Source organism: Haemorhous mexicanus, chromosome 32 (assembly GCF_027477595.1).
Source record: "Haemorhous mexicanus isolate bHaeMex1 chromosome 32, bHaeMex1.pri, whole genome shotgun sequence".
Classification (NCBI taxonomy): Eukaryota; Metazoa; Chordata; class Aves; order Passeriformes; family Fringillidae; genus Haemorhous; species Haemorhous mexicanus.
The window spans coordinates 2,156,759-2,181,582 of record NC_082372.1 but is presented as its reverse complement, the minus strand read 5'-3'; the positions used below and the strand labels follow the sequence as shown (position 1 = coordinate 2,181,582).

The window sequence follows — 24,824 nt, the reverse complement described above, 5'->3', positions numbered from 1 at the left end:
AATGACCTCATGGCCATGAGAAGGGACAACCCAACAACCTCATGATGGTGCTGATGGAACCAGGCTGTGAGCAGGGACCTCCCAACCATCTCATGACCACAACAAGAGCCCACCCAACCATGTGATGGCCATGAGTAGAGACCACCCAAATATCTTGTGGATGTGAGAAGGGACAACCCAACCATCTCATGATGGCGGTGATGGAATCTGGTCATGTGTGGAACCCCAAACAATGTCGTGGCCGTGAGTAGGGACCACCCAACCATGTCATGGCCATGAGAAGAGACAATCCAACAATCTCATGACGGTGGCGATGGAACCTGGCTGTGAGTGAGAACCAACCAATGGTCTCATGATGGTGGTGATGGAACTCAGCCGTGAGTGGGCACCATCCAATGACCTCATAGCCATGGGTGGGGACCACTCAAGCCTCTCATGACCACAACAAGGGGCCACCCAACCACGTCATGGCCGTGAATGGGGACCACCCAATGATCACATGGCCATGAGATGACACTACCCAACCATCTCATGGCCATGAGTAGAACCACCCACCCCATCACACCCTGCCAAGGAGACCACGCCCCTGCCAACTCCCCCCAGTGCTGCTGGCACTCACCAATGGCATCCTTGAGGTATTTCTGGCCGATGAGCTTCAGGTACTCCTCGATGGCTTTGGTGGCCAAGGTGTTCTCCCGGAAGATCAGGTGCTCCCGGTCCATGAAACGATCCACCTCCGTCATGGCCATGTCCGACAGGAAGTCCTGCTCACAACCGTCCATGTGGGCCAGAGCCAGACATCCCTCTGTCCCATCTTCATCCATCCATCCATCCATCCATCCATCCATCCATCCATCCATCCATCCATCATCCATCCATCCATCCATCATCCATCTATTCATCCATCCATCCATCCATCCATCCATCATCCATCCATCCATCCATCCATCATCCATCTATTCATCCATCCATCATCCATCCATCATCCATTTTTCCATCCATCATCCATCCATCATCCATCCATCCATCCATCATCCATCCATCCATCCATCATCCATCCATCATCCATCCATCCATCCATCATCCATCCATCCATCATCCATCCATCCATCCATCCATCCATCCATCCATCCATCATCCATCCATCATCCATCCATCCATCATCCATCCATCCATCCATCCATCCATCCATCATCCATCCATCATCCATCCATCCATCCATCCATCCATCCATCCATCCATCATCCATCCATCATCCATCCATCCATCCATCCATCCATCCATCCATCATCCATCCATCATCCATCCATCCATCATCCATCCATCCATCCATCCATCCATCCATTCATCCATCCATTCATCCATCCATCATCCATCCATCATCCATCCATCCATCATCCATCATCCATCCATCCATCATCCATCCATCCATCCATCATCCATCCATCCATCTATCCATCATCCATCCATCCATCCATCATCCATCCATCCATTCATCCATCCATCATCCATCCATCCATCCATTCATCATCCATCCATCCATCCGTCCATCCATCCCTCCATCCATCCATCCATCCATCCATCCATCCCTCCATCCATCCATCCCTCCATCCATCCATCCATCATCCATCCATCCATCATCCATCCATCATTCATCATCCATCCATCCATCTATCCATCATCAATTCCCATCCATCCATCATCCATCCATCCGTCCATCCATCCATCATCAATTCCCATCCATCCATCCGTCCATCCATCCATCCATCATCCATCCATCCATCATCCATCCATCCATCCATCATCCATCCATCCATCATCAATTCCCATCCATCATCCATCCATCCATCCATCCATCCATCCATCCATCCTCCATCCCTCCATCCATCCATCATCCATCCATCCATCATCCATCCATCATCCATCATCCATCCATCCATCCATCCATCCTCCATCCCTCCATCCATCCATCATCCATCCATCCATCATCCATCCATCATCCATCATCCATCCATCCATTCATCTATCCATCATCCATCCATCCCTCCATCCATCCATCCATCCCTCATCCATCCATCCATCCATCCATCCATCCATCATCCATCCATCCGTCCATCCATCCATCATCCATCCATCATCCATCCATCCCTCCATCCCTCCATCCATCCCTCCATCCATCCATCCCTCATCCATCCATCCATCCATCCATCCCTCATCCATCCATCCATTCACCCATTCCTCCCACCCCAACCCTCCTAAGATCCCACCACCCTGCTCCCACCATTCCAGCGCCGCCGTCCCACCTTGGCCTTGCCGGTGCTCTGCAGGATGTGCACCAGCGCGCAGGCCACCTCCTCCTTGCTCTTGACGCTGAGCACGGGCTCCAGCACGGCGCAGAGCATGCGGTAGTTGTTGGTGACGTACTCGGCGAACTCCTTGTAGAGCTCCATGGGCAGGATGCTCATGGTCTGGAAGCGGCTCTTGACCCGCAGCGCCGGGCACCCGGCCTTGCTCTTGCTGCCGCTGGGCTGGCTCAGAGGGTACCACTGCTCGGCGAAGTGCCGCCCGGTGACGCTGGCGATGGGGATGCTCACCATGCCCACGTAGTTGCTCTTGTCCTTCTTCCTCTTCTTGTCGGTGTCCTTGTAGAGGTGCAGGCGGATGGTTCGCACGGCGGGCAGGTTGTTGAACTCGAAGTGCTCGCCCCAGAAGACGTTGTCGGTGCGGGCCTTGCTGGTGGTGCGCGCGTACAGCATGTCGTCCAGGCACAGCTCGCAGTAGTAGCGCTTCTTGGGCGGCAGGTCGCGCGCCTCGATCACCCACAGCTTCAGCACGTTGTCCACGCGCCGGCTGTTGTCCTGCGGGGGTCGGCGCCCGCAGGCACCCCGCGGTCAGGGCACCCGGGAGTGGTGACACCCTGGAGCGGCTCGGAGCCACGCCGGGCTGTCCTTGGCAAGGCTGACATCGAGGCCAGGTGACCATGCCCACTGCCACCAGGTGATCGTTAACACCAGGTGACCATCAAGGCCAGGTGACCATCCCCACTGCCACCAGGTGATCGTTAACACCAACTGACCATCAACACCAGCTGACCATCCCCACTGCCACCAGGTGATTGTTAACACCAGGTAACCATCAGGGCCAGGTGACCATCCCCACTGCCACCAGGTGACCATCAATGCCAGATGACCATCAACACCAACTGACCATCAATGCCAGGTGACTGTCAACACCACTGACCATCAACACCAGGTGACCATCCCCACTGCCACCAGGTGATCGTTAACACCAACTGACCATCAACACCAGCTGACCATCCCTACTGCCACCAGGTGATTGTTAACACCAGCTGACCATCAACGTCAGGTGACCATCAGGGCCAGGTGACCATCCCCACTGCCACCAGGTGATTGTTAACACCAGGTAACCATCAGGGCCAGGTGACCATCCCCACTGCCACCAGGTGATCGTTAACACCAGGTGACCATCAAGGCCAGGTGATCATCAATACTAGCTGACCATCACCACCAGGTGGCCATCAACACCACTGCTGCCAGGTGATCATTAACAGCAGCTGACCCTCAACACCAGCTGACCATCAACACCAAGTGCCCATCAACATCAGGTGGCCATTAAGGCCAGCTGACCATCCCCACTGCCACCAGGTGATCGTTAACACCAGCTGACCCTCAGCACCAGGTGACCATCAATGCCAGGTGGCCATCAACACCAAGTGACCATACTCATTGCTACCAGGTGATTGTTAACACCAGCTGACCATCAATGCCAGGTGACCATCAATGCCAGGTGACCATCCCCGCTGCCACCAGTTGATCGTTAACACCCACTGGCCATCAACACCCACTGGCCATCAACACCAGCTGGCCATCAACACCAGCTGACCATTAACATCAGTTGACCACACTCATGGCCATTGTTCAACCATCCTCATCCCCACCAGCTGACCATCAGTACCAGCTGACCATCAACATCACAAACACCCTCAACACCAGCTGGCCATCAACACCAGCTGACCAGGCTCATCACTGTGGCTTGGGCATCCTTATCCCAGCTGCCATCAACACCAGCTGACCATTGACATCAGATGACCATCAACATCATGACCACTCCTATCACCAGCTGACCATCAAAATCCCCTCCAACTGACCACCGGGATGGCCATCTATACCAGTTGACCATCAACACCAGATGACCATCAACATCCCCTCCAGCTGACCACCCAGATGACCATCAACACCAGCTGACCAGGCTTATCACTGTTGCTTGACCATCCCTAGCCCGGCTGACATCAACACCAATGGAGCATCCCCACTCCCACCAGATGACCACCAACACCACTCGATCATTCTCATCCCCACCAGCTGACCATCAAGCACAGGTGACCATCAACACCAGCTGACTGGGCCCATCACTGCTTGACCATCCAAATCCCAGCTGACATCCACACCAGGTGACCATCTTCAGCCCCACCAGCTGACCATCAACACCAGCTGACCATCAACAACACTTGACCATGAATACCATAACCACCCCCACCACCAGCTGACCATCAAACACCAGCTGACCATCAAACACCAGGTGACCATCAATAGCAGTTGACCATAAACACCATAACCACCCCCACCACCAGTTGACCATCAAACACCAGCTGACCATCAAACACCAGGTGACCATCAATAGCAGTTGACCACCTCCATTACCAGTCAACCACCACCAGTTTACCATCAAACACCAGTTGACCATCGGCACCAGATGACCAACCACACCAGCTGACCATCAACACCAGCTGACCGCCTCTGTCACCAACTGATCATCACTATCAGCTGTCCACTTCCACCACCAGCTGACCACTGACACCATGACCGTCCCCATCACCAGCTGACCATCCCCATCACCATCTGACCATCAAACAGCAGCTGACCATCAAAACCATGACCATCCCCACCAGCTGACCATTCCCATGACCAGTTAATCATCGACACCAGATGACCATTTCCATTCCCACCACTTCACCATTGCCATGACTAGTTCACCCCCCTTGACCAGCTCACCCACACCAGCTGACCATCCCCATGACCAGTTGCCCACCCCCATGACCAGTTGCCCACCCCCATGGCCTATTGACTCTCCCCATACCCAGTTGACCATCAAACACGAGCTGACCATCAAACAGCAGATAATGACCCCCCTCCCCCAGCTGCTCTCTCCCATGACCAGTTGCCCACTCCCATGCCCAGTTGCCCACCCCCATGACCCGTTGCCCACCCCCATGACCCGTTGCCCACCACCATGACCAGCTGCCCGGCCCTGTGACCAGCTGCCCACCGCCATGACCAGCTGCCTGGCCCTGTGACTAGTTGCCCACCCCCATGACCCGTTGCCCACCCCATGACCAATTGCCCACCCCCATGACCCGTTGCCCACCCCCATGACCCGTTGCCCACCCCCATGACCCGTTGCCCACCGCCATGACCAGCTGCCCGGCCCTGTGACCAGCTGCCCACCGCCATGACCAGTTGACCATTGAACACCAGCTGACCATTGAACACCAGTTGACTGTCAAACCCTAATGACCACCCCCATCCCTACCGGTTGCCCACCCCCCTGACCAGTTGTCCACCCCCATGACCAGTTGCCCACCACCACTGTCAGTTGCCCATCTCCATGACCAGTTGCCCATCCCCATGATCTGTTGAACACTCTCATGCCCAGTTGCTCTCTCCCATGACCAGTTGCCCACTCCCATGACCAGTTGCCCACCCCCATGACCAGTTGCCCACCCCCATGACCCGTTGCCCACCCCCATGACCAGTTGCCCACCCCCATGACCAGTTGCCCACCCTCATTACCTATCGACTCTCTCCATAACCAGTTGACCATTGAACACCAGTTGACCATCAAAGCCCCCAGACCAGCTGCCCACCCCCATGACCCGTTGCCCACCCCCATGATCAGTTGCCCACCTCCATGACCTGTTGCCCACTCCCATGCCCAGTTGCCCACCCCCATGACCAGTTGCCCACCCCCACGACCCATCAACCCTCCCCATAACCAGCTGACCATTGAACACCAGTTGACCATCAAACCCCACTGACCACCCCAATCCCCACAACCAGTTGCCCACCCCCATGACCAGTTGACCATTGAACACCAGCTGACCATCGAACACCAGTTGACTGTCAAACCCTAATGACCACCCCCATGACCCGTTGCCCACTGCCATGACCACTTGCCCACCCCCATGACCAGTTGCCCACCACCATTGTCAGTTGACCTCCCCCATGACCAGTTGCCCACCCCCACGTCAGTTGCCCACCCCCATGACCAGTTGCCCACCCCCACGTCAGTTGCCCACCTCCATGACCAGTTGCCCACCCCCATGACCAGTTGCCCACCCCCATGACCAGTTGCCCACCCCCACGTCAGTTGCCCACCTCCATGACCAGTTGCCCACCTCCATGACCAGTTGCCCACCCCCATGACCAGTTGACCTCCCCCATGACCAGTTGCCCACCCCCATGTCAGTTGCCCACCCCCACGTCAGTTGCCCACCTCCATGACCTGTTGAACACTCCCATGCCCAGTTGCCCACCCCCATGACCAGTTGCCCACCACCACGTCAGCTGCCCACTCCCATGCCCAGTTGCCCACCCCCATGACCAGTTGCCCACCACCACGTCAGTTGCCCACTCCCATGCCCAGTTGCCCACCCCCATGACCAGTTGCCCACCCCCATGACCAGTTGCCCACCCCCATGCCCAGTTGTCCACCCCCATGCCCAGTTGCCCACCCCCATGACCAGTTGTCCACCCCCATGCCCAGTTGCCCACCCCCATGCCCAGTTGCCCACCACCACGTCAGTTGCCCACCCCCATGACCAGTTGCCCACTCCCATGCCCAGTTGCCCACACCCACGACCCATCAACCCTCCCCATAACCAGCTGACCATTGAACACCAGTTGACCATCAAACCCCACTGGCCACGCCCACCCCCATGACCAGTTGCCCACCCCCACACCCAGTAGCCCCTTCCCCCTCCCTCCAGCCCCTCCCCCCTCCCCTCCCCCACCTTGTTGGGCTTCACGGCGCGCTGCAGGTTCTCGATCCATTTGTCCCTCTCGGCCGCCGACCGACAGGCGAAACATTTGGTGCCCGACGCCGTCGTCACCTGCGGGCACCGCCCCCGCCCAGGTGAGCCACGCCCCCGGGAGGCGCCCAGAACCCCCCGGAAGGTTCCGGAAGGCGCACCTCGAAGCAGAACTCCTGGCCCAGGATGCTGCTGTGCACGGCCTTGATGATGGAATCCTCGTCCAGGTTCAGCTCCAGCGCCTCGGCCGCGCTCGAGGGGCTCAGCAGGGACTCGTGGGAGTGCGACTCCTTAAAGCTCTGCATCAGCCGTGCCCTGGATCGGGGTCGGGAATTTCGGGAATTCGGGGGGATCCGGGCGGGTCAGGAGGGTCTGGGGGGGATTTGGGGGGGATTTGGGAACGATTTGAGGGGGATTTGGGGAGTTTGTGCGAGCGCAACTCCTTAAAGCTCTGCATCAGCCGCGCCCTGGATTGGGGGTCGGGAATTTCGGGAATTCGGGGGGATCCGGGGGGGTCTGGGGGGATTTGGGGGGGTCTGGGGGGGATTTGGGAGCGATTTGAGGGGGATTTGGGGAGTTGGAATGGGATTTGGGGAGTTTGTGCAAGCGCAACTCCTTAAAGCTCTGCATCAGCCACGCCCTGGATCGGGAATTTTGGGAATTCGGGGGGATCCGGGCGGGTCTGGAGGGTCTGGGGGGGATCGGGGGGCGGGATTTGGGAGCGATTTGAGGGGGATTTGGGGAGTTGGAATGGGATTTGGGGAGTTTGTGCGAGTGCGACTCCTTCAAGCTCTGCATCAGCCGCGCCCTGGATCGGGGGGTCGGGAATTTCGGGAATTCGGGGGGATCCGGGGGGGTCTGGGGGGATTTGAGGGCGTTCTGAGGGGATTTGGGGGCAGTTTTGGGCCATTCAGGGGGAAGTTTGTGTGAGTGGGACTCCTTCCAGCTCTGCATCAGCCACGCCCTGCGTGGGGGGGTTTGGGAATTTCAGGAATTTGGGAGGTTCCGGGGGGGATGTGGGGGCGTTTTGGGGGGATCTGGGGGGATTTGGGGCGTTTTGGGGGGAGTTTGGGGGGATTTGGGGGAGTTTGTGAGAACGCGATTCCTTCAAGCCCTGCATCAGCCGTGCCCTGCATCGGGGGGAGGGGGGGATCGGGAATTTTGGGAATTTGGGAATTTGGGGGGAGCTGGGGGGGTTTGGGGGGGATTTGGGGGAGGCTGGAGGGGTTGGAAAGGGATTTGGGGGATTGGAGGGAGATTTGGGGGGATTTGGGGGGACTTGGGGGTTTTGGCAGATTTGGGGAGGTCTGGGGGGGCTCTGTCGGGTTTGGGGAGGATTTTGGGGGGGAATATGAGGGGATTTTGGGGGCAGTTGAGGGAATTTGGGGAGATTTGAGGGAATTCTGGGCATCGGAGGGGATTTTGGGAGGGTGTGAGGAGATTTGGGGGGGATTGGTGGGGATTTTGGGGGGATTCGAGATGATTTGGTGAGATTTGAGGGGATTTGGGGGAATTTTGGGGGGGATTTTGGGGGAATATTGGGGGGATTTGGGGAATTTTGGGGGGATTTGGGGAATTTTGGGGGGATTTTCAGGGGATTTTGGGGAATTTTGGGGGGATTTTGGGGGGAATTGGGGCGGTTCCTGGCAGAACTCAGGGCCCCCACCCGGTGGGACCCCCCAAAGCCCCCCGGGGCGCCCCCAGGTGCGCCCAGGTGTGCCCAGGTGTTGCCAGTACCTGTCACGCTCGGCGCTGTGGGAGCTGCTGGTCCAGTGCCCCCACATGTCCCCAAATGCCCCCGTGGTGTCCCCAGGTGTGCCCTGATGTCCCCAGGTGTGTCCAGGTCTCCTAGGTGTGTCCCAGGTGTGTTTCCAGGTGTCCCCAGGTGCCCCCAAACTCCCTCAGGTGTGTCCCCCGGTGTCCCCAGGTGTGTCCCCAGGTGACCCCAGGTGTGCCCAGGTGACCCCTGGTGCCTCCAGGAGTCCCTGTGGTGTCCCCAGGTATGCCCACATCTGTCCCCAGGTGTGTCCCAGGTGTGCCCAGGTGTGCCCCAAGTGTCCCCAGGTGTGTTTGGGGTTACCTGTCAGGGTCAGCACTGTGGAAGGGGGACAGGATCTGCTGCCCCCAAACATCCCCCCAATGCCCCCAGGTGTGTCCAGGTGTACCCCAGGTGTGTCCCCAATGCCCCCACGTGCCCCCAGGTGTGTTACCTGTCGTGGTCGGCGCTCCAGAAGCGCAGCAGGATCTGCCGGAAGCTGCCCCAGGTGTATCCCAGGTGTGCCCAGGTGCCCCCAGGTGTATCCCAGGTGTATCCCCAATGCCCCCAGGTGTATCCCAGGTGTATCCCCAATGCCCCCAGGTGTATCTCAGGTGTGCCCAGGTGCCCCCAGGTGTATCCCAGGTGTATCCCCAATGCTCCCAGGTGTATCCAAGGTGTGCCCAGGTGCCCCCAGGTGTATCCCAGGTGTATCCCCAACGCCCCCAGGTGTATCCCAGGTGTGCCCAGGTGCCCCCAGGTGTATCCCAGGTGTATCCCCAATGCCCCCAGGTGTATCCCAGGTGTATCCCCAACGCCCCCAGGTGTATCCCAGGTGTGCCCAGGTGCCCCCAGGTGTATCCCAGGTGTATCCCCAATGCTCCCAGGTGTATCTCAGGTGTGCCCAGGTGCCCCCAGGTGTATCCCAGGTGTATCCCCAATGCTCCCAGGTGTATCTCAGGTGTGCCCAGGTGCCCCCAGGTGTCTCACCTGTCATGATCAGCGCTGCGGAAGCGTGGCAGGATCTGCTGGAAGCTGCCCCAGGTGTGTGAGGTGTGTCCCAGGTGTACCCCAGGTTCATGAGGTGTATCCCCAATGCCCCCAGGTGTATCTCTGGTGTGCCCAGGTGTATCTCAGGTGTACCCCACTCGTTTGAGGTGTGTCCCAGCTGAACCCAGCTGTATCCCCAATGCCCCAGGTGTATCTCAGGTGTGCTCAGGTGTGTTACCTGTTGCGGTCAGTGCTCCAGAAGCGTGGCGGGATATGCCGAAAGCTGCCCCAGCTGTACCCAGGTGTGTCTCAGGTGTACCCCAGGTGTGTTACCTGCCATGGTCAGTGCCCCAACCCCCCTGAGCTGTGTCCCCAGTGCCCCCAGGTGTGCCCAGGTGTGCCCCACATGCCCCCAGGTTTGGGGGTTACCTGTCATGTCGCTGCAGAAGCACGGCGGGATCTGCCGGAACCTGCCCCAGGTGTAGGAGGTGTGTCCCAGGTGTACCCCAGGTGTATGAGGTGTGTCCCAGGTGTACCCCAGGTGTATGAGGTGTATCCCCAATGCCCCAGATGTGTCTCAGGTGTAGCCAGGTGAGTCTCACCTGCTGTGGTTGGCGCTCTGGAAGTGTGGCAGGATCTGCTGGAAGCTGCCCCAGGTGTGACCCCAATGGCCCCAGGTGTGTCAGGTATATCCCCAATGCCCCAGCTGTGCCCAGGTGTACCCCAGGTGTATGAGGTGTACCCCAGGTGTACCCAGCTGTGCCCAGGTGTATCTCAGGTGTATCCCAGGTGTGGCTCACCTGTTGTGATCGGCGCTCCGGAAGTGTGGCAGGATCTGCCGGAAGCTGCCCCAGGTGTGTGATGTGTACACCAGGTGTGTCAGGTGTATCCCCAATGCCCCAGGTGTGTCTCAGGTGCCCCCAGGTGTACTGCAGGTGTGCCCCAGGTGTATCTCAGGTGTGTCTCACCTGTCGTGGTTGGTGCTGCGGAAGCGTCTCAGGATCTGCCGGAAGTTGCCCCAGGTGTGTGAGGTGTACCCCAGGTGTATCCCCAATGCCCCAGCTGTACCCAGCTGTGCCCAGGTGTGCCCCAGGTGTCTCTCAGGTGTGTCTCACCTGTCGTGGTCGGCGCTGTGGAAGCGCGGCAGGATCTGCCGGAAGCTGCCCCAGGTGTGTGAGGTGTACCCCAGGTGTGACCCCAATGCCCCAGCTGTGCCCAGGTGTGCCCAGGTGTATCTCAGGTGTGTCTCACCTGTCGTGGTCGGTGCTGTGGAAGCGCGGCAGGATCTGCCGGAAGCTGCCCCAGGTGTATCCCAGGTGTATCCCCAATGCCCCAGCTGTGCCCAGGTGTGCCCCAGGTGTATCTCAGGTGTCTCACCTGTCGTGGTCAGCGCTGTGGAAGCACGGCAGGATCTGCCGGAAGCTGCCCCAGGTGTGTGAGGTGTGTCCCAGGTGTATCCCCAATGCCCCAGCTGTACCCAGGTGTGCCCAGGTGTATCTCAGGTGTATCTCAGGTGTATCTCAGGTGTGTCTCACCTGTCGCGGTCAGCGCTGCGGAAGCGCGGCAGGATCTGCCGGAAGCCGCCCCAGGTGTGTGAGGTGTACCCCAGGTGTGACCCCAATGCCCCAGCTGTGCCCAGGTGTGCCCCAGGTGTATCCCCAATGCCCCAGCTGTACCCAGGTGTATCCCAGGTGTGCCCAGGTGTATCTCAGGTGTGTCTCACCTGTCGTGGTCGGCACTGCGGAAGCGCGGCAGGATCTGCCGGAAGCTGCCCCAGGTGTGTGAGGTGTACCCCAGGTGTATCCCCAATGCCCCAGCTGTACCCAGCTGTGCCCAGGTGTATCCCAGGTGTGCCCAGGTGTGTCTCACCTGTCGTGGTCGGCGCTGCGGAAGCGCGGCAGGATCTGCCGGAAGCTGCCCCAGGTGTGTGAGGTGTGTCCCAGGTGTATCCCCAATGCCCCAGCTGTACCCAGGTGTGCTCAGGTGTATCCCAGGTGTGCCCAGGTGTATCCCAGGTGTGCCCAGGTGTGTCTCACCTGTCGTGGTCGGCGCTGCGGAAGCGCGGCAGGATCTGCCGGAAGCTGCCCCAGGTGTGTGAGGTGTACCCCAGGTGTATCCCCAATGCCCCAGGTGTGCCCAGGTGTATCCCAGGTGTGCCCAGGTGTGTCTCACCTGTCGTGGTCGGCGCTGCGGAAGCGCGGCAGGATCTGCCGGAAGCTGCCCCAGGTGTGTGAGGTGTACCCCAGGTGTATCCCCAATGCCCCAGCTGTGCCCAGGTGTATCCCAGGTGTGCCCAGGTGTGTCTCACCTGTCGTGGTCGGCGCTGCGGAAGCGCGGCAGGATCTGCCGGAAGCTGCCCCAGGTGTGTGAGGTGTACCCCAGGTGTATCCCCAATGCCCCAGCTGTACCCAGGTGTATCCCAGGTGTGCCCAGGTGTGTCTCACCTGTCGTGGTCGGCGCTGCGGAAGCGCGGCAGGATCTGCCGGAAGCTGCTGGTCCGGTCCAGCTTGGGCTGGCTCTTGGTGCGCTTGATGGAGCTCTTGAGGCGCCGGCTCAGGAAGCCTTGCTGGGGACAGGGGTCACACGGGGTCAGGGGTCACACGGGGTCAGGGGTCACACGGGGTCAGGGGTCACACGGGGATCACCCGGGGCTCACTCAGGGGTCACCCAGGGGGCCAGGGGTCACCCGGGGATCACTCAGGGGTCAGGGATCACTCAGAGGTCACTCGGGGGTCAGAGATCACTCAGGGGTCAGGGGTCACTCAGGGGTCACACGGGGGTCACTGGTCATCCAGGGTGCACTGGGGTCACCCAGGGTCACCTGGCAAGAGGGGAAATCCAGGGGTCACCCACGGGTCATCAGGGGTCACCCACGGGTCAGTGGACACAGGGGTCACCGGGGGTCAGGGGACATTGGGGTCATTGGGGTCAGAGGTCACTGAGAGGGCATTGGGACCCTTGGGATCACCCAGGGGTCATTGGGGGTCAAGGGGTCACCCAGGGGTCAGGGGACCTTGAGGTCATGAGGGGTCATGGGGTCATTGGGGTCAGGGGTCACCAGGAGGTCGCTGGGGCCTGGGGGGTCTTTGGGCCAAGGTTTCCATGGTGACGAGCAGCGGTTGCCATGGTAACAGGCAAGTCAGGACCTGGGTTACCCGGTTGCCATGGTAACGGGTCGTTCAGGAGCCACGTGACCCAGTTACCATGGCAACGGGCTGTTCCAGAACTGGCTCACCCGGTTACCATGGCAACGGAGCAGTTACCATGGCAAGGGATCAGTCAGGACCCAGGTGACCCGGTTACCATGGCAACGGGCTATTCCAGATCCAGGTCACGTGGTTACCATCAGAACAGGTAATGCCGTGCGTGGCTACCATGGCAACGGGCAGCACAGGACCCCCCGGTTACCTGGTCACCATGGCAACTGACTAGTCAGAACCCAGGTTAACCCATTACCATGGCAACAAATTATTCCAGAATTGGTTTACTTGGTTACCATGGCAACGGGTCATTCAGGACCAGGGTTACCAGTTACCATGGCAGCAGGTTATTCCAGGTCCAGGTTACCATAGCAACAAATTATTCCAGACCTGGGTTACCTGGTTACCATGGCAATGCAGCATTCAGGGCCGTGGTTGCCATGGAAACAGGTGAGGTCGGCCTCAGGTTACCTGGTTACCATGGTAACAGGTACCACAAGGCAATGGTTGCCATGGTGATTGGCAGCAAAGCATCGTGGTTCCCATGGTGACAGGTGGAGCAGGAGTTTCCACGGCAACAGGTCGCACTCACCATGGCAACAGGCATAACCACGGTAACCATGGCAATGGGGATGGGTTGGACTGCTGTAACCATGGCAACAGGCCTGGGATGGGGCAACCATGGCAACAAACAGGACCACAGCAACCGTGGCAACAGGGAAGTGATGGAGCACGGTAACCATGGCAACAGGCAGGCCCACAATCGCCACAATGACAGGGATGTGCTGGGCTGTGGTAACCATGGCAACGGGGGGGGGTGTGTGATTGGGGGGGGGACTGTGGTAACCATGGCAACTCTGAAAGAGGGACCAGGGTAACCTTGGAATGGGTATGTGATGGGGTAACCATGGCAACCGTGGAAATTGGAACATGGTTACCATGGCAACATGTGATGGAGGGCCACAGTAACCATGGCAACGGGTGATGGGTGACTGTGGTAACCACGGCAACGCAGAAACAGGGACCAGGGTAACCATGGCGACGCCTGAGCACCTGGCTAAGTGTGGCGATGGGTGTTGCGCGCTCGGTAACCATGGCAACGGGTGCGTGCTGGGGTAACCATGGTAACAGGGACGTGGGGACCACAGTAACCATGGTAAAGTGGGAATGGGACCATGGTAACCGTGCCAACATCTGATGGAGGATGACAGTAACCATGGCAACGGGTGATGGGTGGCTGTGGTAACCACGGCAACGCAGAAACAGGGACCAGGGTAACCATGGCGACGGCTGAGCACCTGGGTAAGTGTGGCGATGGGTGTTGTGCACTTGGTAACCATGGCAACAGGTGTGTGCTGGTGTAACCATGGCAACGGGGGTATTGGGAATGTGGTAACCATGGCAACGGGCATGTGATGGGGTAACCATGGCAACGGGCACGTAGGGACCACCATTACCACAGGAATGGGGAGGGGGGGAATCGACACCATGGCAACGGGGGGGTGGGAATTGCGGTAACCATGGCAATGGATGATGGGAGACGATGGTAACCATGGCAACGGAAATGTGGGGACCACAGTAACCACGGCAATGGAATAATGGGGGGGGAACAGGACAGACGGACCGTGGTAACCATGGCAACGGATGACAATGGCAACCATGGCAACAGGCACGAGGGGACCACGGTAACCATGGCAATGGACCATGGTGGGGGGGGAACGGACATGGTTACCATGGCAACAGATTATGGGGGGACCACGGTAACTGTGGAAACAGATGATGGGGGACCATGGTAACCATGGCAACGGGTGATTGATGACAACGGTAACCGTGGCAACGGACGATGGGTGACAATGGTAACCAAAGCAATGGGGGGGGAGGGAGCGAGGTCCAAGGTAACCATGGCAACGGATGATGTGGGACCACGATAACCACAGTGACGGTCAGGCCGCGGTCGCCATGGGGACGGTCAGGCCGCGGTCGCCATGGGGACGGTCAGGCCGCGGTTGCCATGGCGACGGGCGCTCACCGAGGGCCGGAAGGGGGGCGCGGGCGGCGCGTCCATGTTGATGCTGAACTGCTTCCCCCCGGGAACGCTCTTCCTGCGGGAGCGGCCGCCGTGGTAATCTGGGAACGGGGCAGCGGGGGGTCAGGGCACCCCAAAACCAGGGGCAGCCCCAGAACTTACCCCAAAACCGTCAGGAGAACAAAATCCCACCCCAAAACCCGGGGGGGGGCAAAATCCCACCCCAAAACCCGAGGGAAACACAAAATCCCACCCCAAAACCCGGGGGGGGCCAAAACCCCACCCTCCCAATGGTGGGACCCCAAATCCCACCCCAAAACCTGCAGGAACAGAGATCCCACCCCCCTCCCAGGGGGGAACAGAAATCTCACCCCAAAACCCAGGGAGACCCCAAAATCCCACCCCTAACCCAGGGGAACCCAAATCCAACCCAAAACCTGGGGGTAACCCAAAACCCCACCCCAAAACCCGGGGGAGACCAAAATCCCACCCCAAAATCCAGTGGGACCCCAAAATCCCAGCCCCTGACCTGGGGGGACCCCAAAACCCCACCCCTAACCCAGGGGAACCCAAACCCCACCCAGAAACCCGGAGGACCCCAAAATAACACCCCAAAACCTGGGGGGACCCCAAAATCCCACCCGAAAACCCGGGGGGAGCCCAGACCCCACCCCAAAACCCGGCAGGACCCCAAAACACACCCCAAAAACTGGGGGGAACCCGGACCCCACCCCAAAACCCGGAGGACCCCAAAATCAAACCCCAAAACCTGGGGGACCCCAAAATCCCACCCCAAAACCTGGGGAAGAACGGGGGGTCAGGGCACCCTAAAACCTGGGGGAAACCCAAACCCCACCCCAAAAATGCAGCAGGATCCCAAGACCCCACCCCAAAATGCAGGGGGACCCCAAAAACCCCACCCCAAAATCCGGGGTACCCCAAAAACCCCACCCCAAAATCCGGGGGACCCCAAAAACCCCACCCCAAGATCCCAGAGGACCCCAAAATCCCACCCCAAAAATCTGTGGGACCCCAAAACCCGGAGGACCCCAAAATCCCACCCCAAAATGCAGGGGGACCCCCAAAACCCCACCCCAAAATCTGGGGGACCCCAAAATCCCACCCCAAAACCCGGAGGACCCCAAAATCCCACCCCAAAATGCAGCAGGACCCCCAAAACCCCACCCCAAAATGTGGGGGACCCCAAAACCCGGAGGACCCCACATCCCCCCCAAAATCCGGGGGACCCCCAAACCCCCACCCCAAACCACAGAGGGGGTCCCCAAATCTGCCCCGTGGGGTGAGGGAAGGGGGGATTTGGGGTCTGGGGGCGATTGGGGGGGTCCCAGAGGGCCAGGGCACCCCCGAAATCGGGGGAGACCCCAAAAATCCCCCTCAAAGTCCCCCAGAATTCTCCCCCCTCCCCAAATCCCCTCGGACCCTGAGACCCCTCCCCAAATTCCGAGCTCCTCCTCCCCCCAATTTTGGGGTCCCTTGAACTTTTCCCCCCCAAAATTCTCCCCCCTCCCCAAAATCCTCTTTAACCCTGAGCCCCCTCCCCAAATTTTGGGGTCCCTTCAGTTCTGCCCCCCCGCCAAATCCCCCCAAAATTCCTCCCACCGCCCCAAATCCCCCAAAATCTCAAAATCTCAAGCCCCCTCCCCAAATTTCCAGCTCTTCCTCCCCAAAATTTTGGGGTCCCTTTGAACTTCCCCCCCCCCCCCCAAAATCTTTCCCCTCCCCCAAATCCTCTTCCACTCCTTCCTCCCAAGACCCCCTCCCCAAATTTGAGCCCCCTCCCCAAAATTTCCCAAAATTTTGGAAACCCTTTCAGTTCTCCCCCCAAAATCTTCCCCCTCCCCCAAACCCCCTTTAACCTCCAGCCCCCTCCCCAATTTGGAGCCCCCTCCCCTAAATTTGAGGGTTCAACTCTGGCCCCCCCCAAAACGCCCCCAGACCCCTGTAAAATCCCCAAAATTCCCCCAAAATTCTCCCCCCTCCCCAAATCCCCTTGAACCCCGAGCCCTCTCCCCAAATTCCAGCCCCCTCCCCAATTCCCCCCGCTGCTCCCCTCTGAGCCCCCTCCCCAAATTCCGAGCTCCTCCTCCCCAAAATTTTGGGATCCCTTGAACTTTTCCCCCCAAAATTCTCCCCCTGACCCAAAATCCTCTTTAACCCTGAGCCCCCTCCCCAAATTTAGGGGTCCCTTCAATTCTGCCCCCCCCCCCCAAATTCCTCAACCCCACCCCCAAGGCTGCTTTAACCCCTCCCCACTCTGGAGCCCCCTCCCCAATTTCCTACTGGCCACGCTGCTGCTGCTCCCCCCCCCCCAGCCCCCTCCCCAAATTCCAGCCCCCTCCCCAGTCTGGAGCCCCCTCCTTAAATCCGAGCCCCCTCCCCAAAATTGTTCCTACCAGCCACAGTGTTGCTGCTCCCCCTCTGAGCCCCCTCCCCAAATCCCAGCCCCCTCCCCAGTTCTGAGCTCCCTCCCCACTCCGGAGCCCCCTCCCCAAATCTGTGCCCCCTCCCCACTCTGTAGCCCCCTCCCCAAATTGTTCCTACTGGCCATGGGGCTGCTACTCCCCTGTGAGCCCCCTCCCCAAATTCCAGCCCCCTCCCCAGTTCTGAGCCCTCTCCCCAAGTTCCAGCCCCCTCCCCACTCTGGAGCCCCTCTGAGCCCCCTCCCCACTCCGTAGCCCCTTCCCCAAATTAGTTCCTACCGGCCTCGGTGCTGCTGCTCCCCCGTGAGCCCCCTCCCCAAATCCCAGCCCCCTCCCCCCGTAGCCCCCTCCCCAAATTGCTCCTACCGGCCACGGTGCTGCTGCCGCCCTGGCCGAGCCGGGGGGGGCCGGGGGGGCCCCGCAGGGTCCGGGGGGACCCCGGGGTGCGGGGGGGGGGCGCGGCGGGGGGGCCCCACATGGGGGGGGCTAAGGCCGGGCGGGGGCCCCCCCGAGCCCCCCCGGCGGGGCCCGAGAGACCCCCGAGGGCATCGGGGGGGGGGGGCGGCGGGGGGGGCACCTGGGCACACCTGGGGGGGCACCTGGGGGGGGTCAGACACACCTGAGGGGGGGTGCGGGCACACCTGGGGTGGCACACACACCTGGGAGGGGTCAGACACACCTGGGGGGGGCGCGGGCACACCTGGGGGGGGTCAGACACACCTGGAGGGGCACACACACCCGGAGGGTCAGACACACCTGAGGGGGGCGCACACACCTGGGGTGGCACACACACCTGGGGGGGGGGGCACACACACCTTGGGGGGGCACACACACCCGGAGGGTCAGACACACCTGAGGGGGGGCGCGGGCACACCTGGGGGGGGGCGGCACACACAGCTGGGGGGGTCAGACACACCTGGGGGGGTCAGACACCTGGGGGGGGGGCACACACACCTGGGGGGGGTCAGACACCTGGGGGGGGCGCACGCACCTGGGGGGGGCACGGGCACACCTCGGCACACATTGGGGGGGGGCACACACAGCTGGGGGGGTCAGACACACCTGGGGGGGGGCACACACCGGGGGGGCACCTGGGTACACCTGGGGGCGCACCTGGGAGGGCGCACAGACCCGGAGGGGGGCACGCTCACACCTGGGGGGGTACTCGCTCACCTGGGGGGGCACACTCACTGACTCACACACCTGGGGGGGGCACACACTCACCTGGGGGAGCACCTGGGGGGGCACGCACACCCGGAGGGGGGCACACTCACACCTGGGAGGGGGCACAGACACACCTGGGGGAGCACCTGGGGGGGCACACACACCCGGAGGGGGGCACGCTCACACCTGGGAGGGGGCACAGACACACCTGGGGCCTTGCACACTCACTGTGATCCCCCAGCTCTGTCACGCTCACCTGGTCCCTCATGCTCACCTGACCCTTGCACACTCACCTGAGCCCCCCTAGGCCCTGCTCTGACCCCAAACCCCCCCGGCCTCGCACACTCACCCTCACCTGTGCCCCCCCGCACACTCACCTGAACCCCCCTGGCCCTCGCACACTCACCTGGCCCTTGCACACTTGTCCCCCCCACACGCTCACCTGTGCTCCCCCCGCACGCTCACCTGTCCCTCGCACACTCACCCTGAGCCCCCGTCGCACACCTGAGCCCCCCCGGCCCTCACACGCTCACCTGTCCCCCCCTTGCACACTCACCCGAGCCCCCCTTGCACACTCACCTGCCCCCCCTTGCACACTCACCTGTCCCTCCCCCGCACACTCACCTGCCCCCCCGTTGCACACTTGTCCTCCCGGTCCCTCTCCCCTCCCCCGCTCCCGTTGCACACTCACCCGCGCCCCTCCCCCCCCCTTTTTGCACACTCACTCCCCCTCCCCTCCCCCTCCCCCCGCTCGCGGCTCCGCGCGCCGCCCCCGCTGCCCCTCCCCCAACCCCCTCCCCCCTCCCCGCGCTGCGGGGGAGCCCCTCCCCCCCTCCTGGCACACTCGCCCCTCCCCCTCTCACACTCGCCCCTCCCCCTCTCACACTCGCCCCCCCTCTTTGCACACTCGCCCCCCCCCCCCCCGCACTCACCCGGCGCCGCCGCCGCCGCCCCGCGCTCGGGAGGCCCCGCCCACCGCGCTTAAACCACGCCCACCGCGCTCGGGACACGCCCACAGCGTCCCCTGGCCACGCCCACCGCGTTCGGGGGGCGCGCCCGGCGTGCGGAGGAGGCCACGCCCCGAAACGGGGAGGCCACGCCCACGGGGAGTATAGGCCACGCCCACAGCGGGGGCGTGGGAAAGGGGCGGGGCCAGAGGGCCGTGGGAAAAATGGGGGGGGAGGGGAACTGGGAGGGACTGGGACAGACTGGGGACACTGGGATGGTGGCACTGGGGACACTGGGGACACTGGGAGGGTGGCACTGGGGACACTGGGAGGGTGGCACTGGGAGGGTGGCACTGGGGACACTGGGAGGGTGGCACTGGGGACACTGGGGACACTGGGATGGTGGCACTGGGGACACTGGGGACACTGGGAGGGTGGCACTGGGGACAGACTGGGGACACTGGGATGGTGGCACTGGGATGGTGACACTGGGATGGTGGCACTGGGGACACTGGGGACACTGGGAGGGTGGCACTGGGGACACTGGGAGGGTGGCACAGGTGACATTTGGCACACTGGGGATGGTGGCACTGGGACAGACCAGGAGGGTGACCGGTGGCACTGGAGATGGTGACAATGGGACACACTGGTGGCACTGGTGACAGTGGCATTGGTGAGAGGTGGCACTGGGGATGGTGGCACCGGTGACAGTGGGGACACCGGGAATGGGGACACGGGGACACACTGGGGGTACTGGGGACACTGGGGGTGGCAGCGGTGGCACCATTGGTGGCACTGGGGGCACAGGTGACAGTGGCGGCGCTGATGGCACAGGTGACACTGGTGATGGTGGCACTGGTGACATTTATGGCAGTGGATGGTGACAGCGGTGATAATGGCACTGGTGGCACTGGTGGTGGTGGCACTGGTGGCACTGGATGGTGGCAGCGGTGACAATGGCCCTGGTGGCAGCCATGACACGGTGATGGTGGCACTGGATGGTGGCAGCAGCGGTGACAGCAGCAGAGGGTGGCAGCGGCGGTGGCACTGGGTGGTGACAGTGGTGACAATGGCACCGGTGGCACTGGGGACATCAGGGAGGGGTGGCACTGGTGGCACTGGGGGGTGGCAGCAGGGTGGGGACAGTGTGGGTGGCACCGGGGGGTGACAGCAGTGGCAGTGACAGGGTGGCACCAGTGTCCCTCTCCCAACAGCGGGGGTGGCTCTGGTGGCACTGGTGGCTCTGTCCCTTTCCCTGGTGGCACTGGGAGGGTGGCAGCAGCGTGGGGACAGTGGGGGTGGCACCGGGGAGGTGACAGTGGTGGCACCAGTGTCCCCTGGCCCTGCTGGTGGCACTGGTGACCCTGGTGTCCCCGGGCCCCAATGGCACTGCTGGCATTGGTGGCATCCTTGTCCCTGTCCCCAGCCCCGTCCCTCTGTCCCTCTGTCCCCAGCCCTGTCTCTGTCCCCAACCCTGTCCCTGTCCCTCTGTCCCCATCCCTGTCCCTGTCCCCATCCCTGTCCCTGTCCCTCTGTCCCCAGCCCTGTCTCTGTCCCCAACCCTGTCCCTCTGTCCCCAGCCCTGTCCCTGTCCCCCTGTCCCTCTCTCCCTCTGTCCCCAGCCCTGTCCCTCTGTCCCTGTCCCCCTGTCCCTCTGTCCCTCTCTCCCTCTGTCCCCAGCCCTGTCCCTGTCCCTCTGTCCCTCTGTCCCCCTGTCCCTGTCCCCCTGTCCCTCTGTCCCCAGCCCTGTCCCCCTGTCCCCCTGTCCCTCTGTCCCTCTGTCCCTCTGTCCCCCTGTCCCCAGCCCTGTCCCTCTGTCCCTTGTCCCTGTCCCCCAGTCCCCCTCTGTCCCCTCCCCCTCCCCCCAAGCCCCAATTTTCCCTTTTTCCCCCCCAAACCCGCGGGGTGGGGGCGGGGCCGGTGCCACCCCCTCTGTCCCCCCGTGTCCCCTCGTGTCCCCCCCCGTGTCCCCTCCCCCTCCCCCCGCCCCTCCCCCCCCGGGGGGCGGCGCCTCCGGGGCCTCCCTGGAGGGGGGGGAGGGGAGGGAAGGAATTTTGGGGGGGTGGGGACGGGGAGGGGGGGCCCCAGCCCGTGTCCCCGTCTCCATGGCAACGGTCGCCAGGCAGCGCAGCGCCTCTGCGAGCATTATGGGATGTCACCATGGCTCCCGCGCGGGTGGGGGGGGGGGGGGTGTCAAATCCGCCCCTTCCCCCCCCCCCCCCAGCGCCGCCGCCCCCACCGCAAAGCCGCGGGGGGGCCGGGGGGGGGCCGGGGGATGGCGGGGTGCCCCCGGACCCCCGGCCCGGCCGGTACCGTGCTCGGGGTGCGGGCGGCCCTCCACGGGCACGCTGACGGTTCTCCGCAGCAGCTTGCTCCGGCACGGCTCGCCCCGCCGCTCCCGGATCAGCAGCGGGTGGATCTGGGGGGGGTCCCGGGGGGGGCTCAGCCATTTCGGGGACCCCCCCCCGAGCCCCCCCTCCCCCCACCGCCCCGAGCCTTCCTCCCGCCGCTCTCACCTCCTCCTCATCGAGCATCAGCAGCTGGTTGCCGGAGATGATGCAGAACCGGGGGTTCCAGGGTGGCCGCTCGTACGGGGAGGGGGCGTAGGGCCCGCGGCCCAGGGGGGCTCCTCGCACATCTGGGGGGGCGCGGGGGGGTCACGTCTGGACGCCCCCCCCCCAAAATCCCCGGGTACCCCCCCCTCGCCGCCCCCCGCCCCCCCCGCGGGCGCTGCCCACCCGCATCCTCCTCCCGCATCTTCCTCCCGCATCCCGCGTTGCTCCGGCAACCGCAGCCCACGGCGGGGCCGGCCCGCCCGGGGGGGTCCCCCAATTCTGGGGGGGGTCCCCCAATTCTGGGGGGGGTCCCCGAGTCTGGCGGGGGGGGGTTGGGCACCCCTGCGACCCTTCCCGGGCACTGCGGGACCCCCGAGCCCCCCCCGCGGGACCGGGGAGGACCCGGTGGCCCAAAGGAGGGGGGGGGCACGCGGCGCGTGGGGGGTCCCCAAATTTTTGGGGGGGTCTGAGAGAACCCGCGGGGCTCCCCAGGACCCCCTCAAAACCCCAGGGTGCCCCCCCAAACCAAGGGTGCCCCCCCAAACCAAGGGTGCCCCCTCAAAACCCACGGTGCCCCCCAGAGCAGCCACGGACGGGGTGACCTGGTGTCCGAGACACCCCAAAATCCCGCCAGGGACCCCCAAAATCCCTCCAGGGAACCCCAAAATTCCTCCCGGGAACCCCAAAATCCTTCCCAAGAACCCCAAAATCCCTCCCGGGAACCCTAAAATCCCTCCAGGGAACCCCAAAATTCCTCCAGGGAACCCCAAAATCCTTCCCAAGAACCCCAAAATCCCTCCAGGGAACCCCAAAATCCTTCCCAAGAACCCCAAAATTCTTCCCGGGAACCCCAAAATCCCTCCAAGGAACCCCAAAATCCCTCCGGGGAACCCCAAAGTCCTCCTGAGAACCCCAAAATTCCTCCAGGGAACCCCAAAATCCCTCCGGGGAACCCCAAAATCCTTCCCAAGAACCCCAAAATCCTTCCCGGGAACCCCAAAATTCCCCCTGAGAACCCCAAAATCCCTTGCAGGACCCCCAAAATCCCTCCGGGGAACCCCAAAATCCCTCCGGGGAACCCCAAAATCCTTCCCAAGAACCCCAAAATCCTTCCCGGGAACCCCAAAATTCCCCCTGAGAACCCCAAAATCCCTTGCAGGACCCCCAAAATCCCTCCGGGGAACCCCAAAATCCCTCCAGGGAACCCCAAAATCCCGCCAGGGAGCCCCAAAGTCTTCCTGAGAACCCCAAAATTCCTCCAGGGAACCCCAAAATCCTTCCCAAGAACCCCAAAATTCCTCCCGGGAACCCCAAAATCCCTCCAGGGAACCCCAAAATCCCGCCAGGGAGCCCCAAAGTCCTCCTGAGAACCCCAAAATTCCTCCAGGGAACCCCAAAATCCTTCCCAAGAACCCCAAAATTCCTCCCGGGAACCCCAAAATCCCTCCAGGGAACCCCAAAATCCCTCCAGGGAACCCCAAAATCCCGCCAGGGAGCCCCAAAGTCCTCCTGAGAACCCCAAAATTCCTCCAGGGAACCCCAAAATCCCTCCGGGGAACCCAAAATCCTTCCAAGAACCCCAAAATCCTTCCCGGGAACCCCAAAATTCCCCTGAGAACCCCCAAAATCCCTCGCAGGACCCCCAAAATCCCTCGGGGAACCCCAAAATCCCTCGGGGAACCCCAAAATTCCTCCAGGGAACCCCAAAATCCCTCCGGGGAACCCCAAAATCCTTCCCGGGAACCCCAAAATTCTCCCTGAGAACCCCAAAATCCCTCGCAGGACCCCCAAAATCCTTCCCAAGAACCCCAAAATTCCTCCCGGGAACCCCAAAATCCCTCCGGGGAACCCCCAAAAAGGGGTGGGGGAGGGGTAAGGGGGTGCTGGGGGGGATGGCAAGGCCTGGGTGCCCCCCAAAATCCGGGGTGCCCCCAAACTCCGGGGTGCCCCCCAACTCCGGGGTGCCCCCAAACTCTGGGGTGCCCCCCAAACTCCGGGGTGCCCCCCAACTCCGGGGTGCCCCCAAACTCTGGGGTGCCCCCCAAAATCCGGGGTGCCCCCCAACTCCGGGGTGCCCCCAAACTCCGGGGTGCCCCCCAAAATCCGGGGTGCCCCCAAAATCCGGGGTGCCCCCAGCTCCCACGGGTGAGGCTGACCCGGTGTCCCAAATTTGGGGGTTTTAGGAGGGGTCCCCAAATTCCAGAGGGTCCCCAAATTCCCCCTGGGAATTCTGGGGGTCCCTCAGCACCCCCGGGACCCCAAAAACCCCCCGGGGGGACCCCAAACCCCCCCCCCCGCAGCCATGGAATGGGCTGGCCCGGGGTCCCAGCACCAGCACGGACCAGTACCAACCAGTAAGGACCAGTATCAACCAGTAAGGACCAGTATCAACCAGTAAGGACCAGTATCAACCAGGAAGGACCAGTAAGGACCAGTAAGGACCAGTAAGGACCAGTAACAAGCCGTAAGTACCAGTAACGAGCAGTAAGCACCAGTAACAACCAGTAACAACCAGTAAGCACCAGTAAGCACCAGTAAGCACCAGCACAGACCAGTAAGCACCAGTAACTCCAGTAGCAACCAGTAACCGCCAGACACAGCATCCCCATGTCCCAGTAACCACCAGTAACCCCAGTA

The 24,824-nt window shown here is 61.9% G+C and overlaps 1 protein-coding gene across 14 annotated transcripts in view; it reads right to left on the bottom strand.

Annotated features, from left to right (window-relative positions):
- Nucleotides 1–22,299, bottom strand: part of SYNGAP1 (synaptic Ras GTPase activating protein 1) — a 54,077-nt gene extending 31,778 nt beyond the window's left edge. For 6 of the 14 annotated variants that reach the window (XR_009489878.1, XM_059871537.1, XM_059871529.1 and 3 more), the window contains exons 1-9: nucleotides 22,149–22,299; nucleotides 21,946–22,051; nucleotides 15,084–15,181; nucleotides 12,299–12,420; nucleotides 8,846–8,956; nucleotides 7,270–7,423; nucleotides 7,091–7,189; nucleotides 2,304–2,858; nucleotides 620–764 (exon numbers count right to left, since the gene is read on the bottom strand). Coding sequence is in view for 13 of the 14 variants with exons in the window: in XM_059871537.1 (XP_059727520.1) it covers nucleotides 620–764; nucleotides 2,304–2,858; nucleotides 7,091–7,189; nucleotides 7,270–7,423; nucleotides 8,846–8,956; nucleotides 12,299–12,420; nucleotides 15,084–15,181; nucleotides 21,946–22,051; nucleotides 22,149–22,166 (1,408 nt within the window). In the remaining variant the exon portion in view is untranslated. Of the gene's footprint in view, nucleotides 1–619; nucleotides 765–2,303; nucleotides 2,859–7,090; nucleotides 7,190–7,269; nucleotides 7,424–8,845; nucleotides 8,957–9,318; nucleotides 9,330–11,723; nucleotides 11,767–12,298; nucleotides 12,421–15,083; nucleotides 15,182–17,887; nucleotides 17,966–21,945; nucleotides 22,052–22,148 lie in introns of those variants that run through there. The other 8 variants (XM_059871531.1, XM_059871532.1, XM_059871540.1 and 5 more) reach the window with 6 other exon arrangements.
- Between the last annotated feature and the right edge of the window lie 2,525 nt (nucleotides 22,300–24,824).